The following is a 7,008-nucleotide window of genomic DNA, read 5'->3' on the forward strand; positions in this document are numbered from 1 at the left end:
AACCAATGTGCATCACAGCAGCTCACTCTGCTCTGCTGGTTGCAAAATGTGGATAGATATATTATTCAGCACCTTTATTGGGAATCAACCTCCCGCTGTCGTACGCATTGCCGAAAAAAATAACTTTCACAGTACAGAAGGAGCTGTGCAGACAGCTGGCGGCACAGATTACAATGTAGACGTGCAAGTAACAAACACATCTGAAACCCTCCGGTCTAAACACACACAACAATGTCTGACACGTCTTTTTACCTTGTTCCAATATGGGGGCAATGTATGAGGGGATACAGTGATTCGCACCATTAAAAAGAAGTGGGAAAGGGCCGTAAAGTGGGTGCAAGCACAGATGACAACTGAATGTAGGGCCATATTGCCAATCAAACTGCAACTACAGATGGCGCACAAATTGTGCTTTTAGAGGTTAATTATTTCTGTCAGCTTCAACGCCATGAATGCTGATGAGGCAGACATAGAAAGGCACTTATTTTGGTGATTCAAATGAGCCCGAAAAAGAAGTCCATCAGCTATGGATTCAGCTCATCACTGACTCCAGATGTGTTCTTATTTTATCATCAAACTATCTTGATGAGGACAACCTGCCAGCAGAAATGTCAGGTTTCAAAAAGATCTAGACTTCCTATGAGCCCTCATGCAAGCAATGCTAGCACTTCGCCGAAGACATTATGCGTGCTTACTCGCTTCTTAAATAAACATAAATATTCTCAGGTCAGCGTGTGGTCACTCAGCCAGCTCCGCACAGCGAGACTCCTGTGTTGCTGGACAGGATGTGGGTCAGGGAGCTAAGCCACGCAGAGCCGTGTAGTAAAACTGTCCCCTTTATCTCAGCAGTCACTGTTATGTAATGCCGCTGTGTGTATGTGTACAGTAGGTGGGAGAGGGCTGGCGGGAGGGCAGAATTTCTGCTGACTTTGCGGGCCCCTGTTGGTGCTTTCCCAGTGTTTGTGTCTGCTGAGGCATCTCAGTGGCATAGACGGGGCTTGCCTGCTGATGAAATGACAGAAACATTTGGCAGAGGGTGCCAGGAGGGGTAATAAACACCAGCTAATAAATGTGCTTTGTGTCTAAAACAAGCAATAATAACCAGTTAATAACTGGTGACAACAAAGGTGCCTAAATAATCTGACAAATCCAAAAGCAGTTCAAGTAAGTAAGTAAATAAGTAGTAGTCAGCGTGGTCAGCAGATGAAAGAATTGAGTGGCCCTTTTCCGACTCATGCCAAGAATTCAAAAGGTGTATTTGAGCCCAGCCAATCGGACACACTGTGGTGAAACTTAAATGGCTCTACATAAATTGTCTACAACCACAAAGCAAATGATTTTGAGATTTAAACTTGAGTGGGTGATATGTAATACTAACCTGCTATACACAATAGTTAACAATATAGGACGAAGTAGCACAAATGAGAGCCCATGAGCAAATATTAGACAACATAAATAATATCCTTATAAGTAATTACACTCAGAGCCTGAGTTGTAAAAACATTATGTACAACTGAAAACAATTCAGAAAATACTAAGTAAATTAATGTAAGACAACTGTTTACAAACCGCACATGGGAATGATCTACAATAGTTGCAATAAGTTGGCCCTTCTCACTTTGCATCAACAAATGCACACTTTAAAATAGTGAAAACGCGAATGCAGCGGTCTCTTAGTAACACTATTATCGCCATACCATGCATGTCAAAACACATTATGCTCCCACGGCCACCGTTATATCTGCAGGACTTCCTTATGATAAAGTAGAAGTCAGGATCAGCAAGATCCTTCCCTCTCACTCCTCTCTCGGCGAGAGCAGGCAGTGTGCGGCACACATGGCAGAGCTGTAGCTGTCAACATGCAACACCTAGCTGTCAAACCGGGCTGGGGGGCTCAGTGTCTCCCCCTGGCATTTGCTCACGGAAAGTACACCACGTCCAAGGCCTATCCCCGCTTGCCTTTACCAAAGAGAAAGTCAACAAAATGGTGGAACAGATACAAGTCACGTGACTTCTTTGTGCTATCGGCTGCGATTTCAAGACAAACAGCCGGACACAACACGGCTTATGAATCAAATATCAAACCGCTGCAGCCTTACAATAACACCCGTGGTGGAACGGGGTCGTAATATTCAGTATTCGTCGAGATCCGTCGTGTGCACGAAAGAGCAGATATGGCGGCCATTTTGCACAAGCTTGCGCAGGCAACATAGTTGCGCCCCTCGATGTGAAAACACTGCCAAAATGATCCACCATTAGCCGGGCAGCAATGAAAAAACATACCGATTCCTCCTCTTTTTCCATCCCAGTCGGCATCTGCGGCACTGCCCGGTTGATCGAGGCATATTCGTGCAGGTCAGGCAAATCCTCGCAGCGGAAGACGGGTAGAGGCTTACTAGCATCCAGTGCCCGTGCCCGAAACGACAATTTACTCATTTTTATATTAAAAGATGCAGCATAAATCTATCCGATCTGCTAGGAATAACAGCAGGTCTGCCTCGAGTTCTCATGGATGAATCTGTGACGGTCTCTCGGAGTCAGCCGGTCGATTGAGGGCAGGCGTGGGTCCGTAGCAGCGCGAACAGAGCCGGGCAGGCCCGGGTCTCGGTCGCTCTCTGTCGGTCTCTTTTTTCGTAGGCTCCGCTGTTCCTCCCCGGTTCAATACGCCATGGCCAACATGGCGGACATTACAAACTCATGCAGCTCTCCGCTCGCTCCAAGCGGCCCAACCCCCTCGATCACACAAACAGCCATTCCCACGCAGTTTCGCACGCGTGCGCGCTCGCGAGACCCTTGGGGTACGGGGGAAGGAGGAGGGTGTACCGGCGGTGGGGGCAAGATGCTGGATGCTGATGAAGGGATGTGAACTTCCCAGGCTCGGGATGTTATTCGTAACACGGCAGGCTGATGCTGACGTACGAGAACATAATTTATTCTCTATGTCAAAAAAATAATAAAAAAAATAATAAAAAGCTATTGATATATGTAATAAAAACCCGCACACCCGTCTGTCGCACTACATAACTAAAATAAATTATATTCCTGGGTAAAACACAAGCATCAAAATTTACGTGAGACTCATTTTAACCGTGCATGGACACACAATTTAAAACTTATTTCGTGTGTTGAAATTAATGTGGAACCAAAAATAGCACACCTGTTCTGCCTGTTAAGATTCAATTATTTTGCGAGTAGCGCCACCCAGTGGTGTAAACACTAACAATCCACTACTACAGTAATGATACTAAAAGGAACTGCTTGACTTTTCTGTCAATGCTCAAGACATGTAAAGGGGGGGAAATGAGAAAAGTTGGTTAACATTCCTGTCCCCACAACTGTGTGGGGACAGTAACTGAAACAACTGAAATCATCAGATTATAACATGGCTGGGCAGTAAATAACAATTTAGTAAAGTGATGTACTGTTGGTTTAGGATCAGAAATGTTATCCCTTGAATCAAGTAACGTTGCAAATTGCAAATTGATTTATTTTAAGAAATTGATAACATTACCATTGGCAATATGGCGAAAGCTATCCAAAAACAGCCATAATGAAAATACAGACGTCGACTTATTCTTTTACGTTGACGGCCCTAAACAAGAACACAGTCAATCACCCATTCCATAAAATGACTGATCCTCATTAGTAGTTTCTGACGTGCCGGGCCAAAAGCAATAAAAATACTATGCCATGGTGTTGTGATTATTTCTAATGGGCCTTATAATAACAACAAGGGCAGGATAGATCCAGGGATTCACACCTTGTCAAGCAACAGAAATCAAGATACACTCAGACAGGCAACATTGTTTAATTTGTCAACCGTCATTTAGTGTAGCTTCATCCCAGTGTAGCTTTGCGTTTTTGTTTGCAACTGTCAGATGGAAACCAGCCCAGTCGTCTTCTGCTGTAGCGTGGGCATCCTGACAGGTCCCTTTGCACATTATTGCACCTTTGCACTGCAATGTTATGGGACACGTCTTGCCTTTCTCAATGGAACACTTTCGTCAAGGTGGCAATTTTTCCGCAACAGGTTGACAACTGTCTGGATGTTCGTTTAAATAAAACATTTCTAGGTTACCGCACGCCAATCACAGCAGTCACAAACCTCCAAAGGTGATAATTTCTGAAATGCTGAAGGCAATGTGTTTGGCACAAATGATCAGACCACATTTTAAGGTAATGTAATATGCCTCGTTCATCTGTTTATATTTAGGCTAACAGCTGGTGAACATCCTAAGAAAAGGTTTAACATTAATGTTTGATTTTAATGGTGCACAAAAGTGTGGCTTGCATAATACATGCCTGGTATTTGGTTCCTCAGCACAAGGTACTACACACTGGCCAAAACACACAGAGGTATACACACATAAGTGCAATAACTATACTTCAATACTTCAATATTTCAGTTCAAAGCTCCTTGGTCCAGATACAAAAGTGTGAAACCTGATTATTAAGGTTATTCACTACGAACCAATATGAAAACTCTTAAAACCTCATTCATGTCAAACTTCTGTCTTGCAAAACAAGAGCAAACGTCATTATAAATGTTTCAAGATATATTATCTGCGTTCTAAGCTTTGACTACCAACTATCCTCTTTTCACCGTCTACATGCATACAATGTTGTGCATAAAATGTATAAAGAGCCCAAGCACTTATGTCTACCCACAGATGTGTTGTAATTATGAATATATCTTATGTATTTATGTCTGCCTAAAGTTGACACCGCATGACTCCCTTATGACATTTTAAAGGGTGACTTTGGTCTTTTTCAACCTGGACCCTACTTCCCCATGTGTTTTGTGTCTCAGTGACTAATGGCACAACAATTTTTGAAATTGGTCTGGGAATTGTAAAGTTGCATCTACTAAAAGGTGCTTGTTTTTTACCACTGACAGGCTCAGCTTGTTGTTAAAAGTGTCTGACAGCATTAATGTTGTGTCCAAGTGCTGCTCAAGGAAATGTCTCTCTGTGGAATTTGAACATCCATATATTTTAGAGAAGGCTAAGCAATGCTTTCTGTACTCCACCACAAAAAAACGCATCCCAGCCGGCTCGCAGGGTTTTCACTGTTTTCACTTTTTTTTAAATCTAAACTCTTATCATTATATCAGATACTTATAATAACAATCACAGCCTGGCAAAACAAGCACTTTTAGTGGATGTAAAGGACGGTGACACCTTGCCCTAATAGATTACATAGCATCCCAATAGAGACTGTTGGCACTCTTGCATAATACTGGGCCAATTTCGGAAATTCTTGTTAATAGTCAGACACAAAAACATGAGAAATTAAGGTCCAGGTTGAAAATATAGTTATATCAAAGCAGAATGACAAAAATAAGAAATGCAAATAACCTGTAGGCATTGGCGAACCTCCCTGTGAGCATGAATGAACGGTACAAATGTGGGAGGCTGACATGATAATCATCATCCATTTGGGAGGCACACAGCTGTAGACCATAACGGAGACCTGTGAAACAGAGAATTAGAGGAAAAATATAAAACACATAATTAACAGACACTAATCTGCTTCAAAATAACACTACATGATTAATGTTATTTATTAGCCACAGATGTTTTTACCATGAGTCCGCAGTTATTGGCATATTCTTTATCTTCTGCTCTATCGGGCATTAATCACAACCATAAACTAAACAATGTGTGATGACTGGTGAGAAAATATGGGGCAATATTTGACAATGTGTTAGAATACAACACACACCCACACTAGCACTTTCACATTTTGCTCGTTTTCAATTCAAATGACGGTACAAATGTATTCCAGGAAGATTTAGGCCGTCTTAAATAAGGTGGATTAAGTTTTGTTGCTACAACATCAGAGTGCACATTAGTGCAAACCCATATATGGAAGAGCGGAGGGGTAAATAGAACAGACAGACACGACAGAAAAAGACAGCGTCAGAAATCGTCTTACCAAATGTGGACGACAACCGTGCACCGCTACGAAGCCGATTACAACGCAGCCTTTAACGGGTTTGTAATTCGCTTCGAGCCCAAAGATCACAGACACAGCTGTGTTTGCACAAGGAACAGCGACACCGAGCTAGCTGACAGGCTGCTAACGCTAGCTTAGCCCAGTTACCCTGACCCTGCGCCATTTACCAGCCAGCTAACAGTTTGCGGACAGGCTGCCAACAGTTTAATTTGAACTCGCTTGAACTAACTTGCCCGCTTTTGCAAGGCGTCACACTGGAACCTCGCGGGGACAACACGGGGAGAAACTAGCTTGAGCCGGAGTTGCAACTTACCTGCTGCTAGCAAAGCCACAGGGGAGGATGATGATGATGGCAGTTCTTCTTCTGGTTGTCATGCTAGCCCAATGCTAACGCTGGTTAGCTCCCCTCAGGACGCCTCAGAGGAAAACGATTTGAAATATTGTGCACTTGAAAGTGCCGTTAAGTCAATGTGAGAGGACGCCGGAAACAAAAGCGAGGACACAGGGAGTGTTATCTTGTCGCCGACGGTAAACTTGAATAGTTCGCAAAGGTTACTTCGACTAAAAAAAAATATCCCAACTGACCACCGAGCCACTTTGCAGGCGAATTGTGATTGGAGGGTGAATGCCACCAATCACCTGTGGAGAGCTCAGGGAGGATGAGCTCACTGGTCCCCCCGCCCACCTAATAATATTATTAATATGAATATTAGTAATAATAACAACAATAATATTAACAATAACAATAATGTATTAATAATATTATTAATATGAATATTAATAATATTATTAATATGAATATTAGTAATAATAACAACAATAATATTAACAATAACAATACTGTATTAATAATATTAACAATAATTATTATTAATAATAACTAGTATTTGTATGTATTTTCACTGCAGTTCTTTGTTCATTAAAGCAGCAAAGGCTACACATAAAATATACTTTTGTTTAAATAGACACACCAAAAAGGCAGCCACTGACAAAAGGTTGCTCATTTATTTGAACCACTAACGGACATACAAGTGATGGTACAGCTGGTTG

At 42.3% G+C, this 7,008-nt stretch overlaps 1 protein-coding gene across 2 annotated transcripts in view; it reads right to left on the bottom strand.

Moving 5' to 3' along the window:
- LOC311029104 (enhancer of polycomb homolog 1-like) overlaps positions 1-6,524 on the bottom strand; it is a 28,494-nt gene extending 21,970 nt beyond the window's left edge. Inside the window, exons 1-2 of one of the 2 annotated variants that reach the window (XM_084034038.1) lie at positions 6,272-6,524; positions 5,358-5,472 (exon numbers count right to left, since the gene is read on the bottom strand). Coding sequence is in view for 1 of the 2 variants with exons in the window: in XM_084034037.1 (XP_083890163.1) it covers positions 2,284-2,436 (153 nt within the window). In the remaining variant the exon portion in view is untranslated. Of the gene's footprint in view, positions 1-2,283; positions 2,770-5,357; positions 5,473-6,271 lie in introns of those variants that run through there. The other variant, XM_084034037.1, reaches the window with a different exon arrangement.
- Between the last annotated feature and the right edge of the window lie 484 nt (positions 6,525-7,008).

Source organism: Eutrigla gurnardus (genome assembly GCF_963514095.1).
Source record: "Eutrigla gurnardus genome assembly, chromosome: 18".
NCBI lineage: Eukaryota > Metazoa > Chordata > Actinopteri > Perciformes > Triglidae > Eutrigla > Eutrigla gurnardus.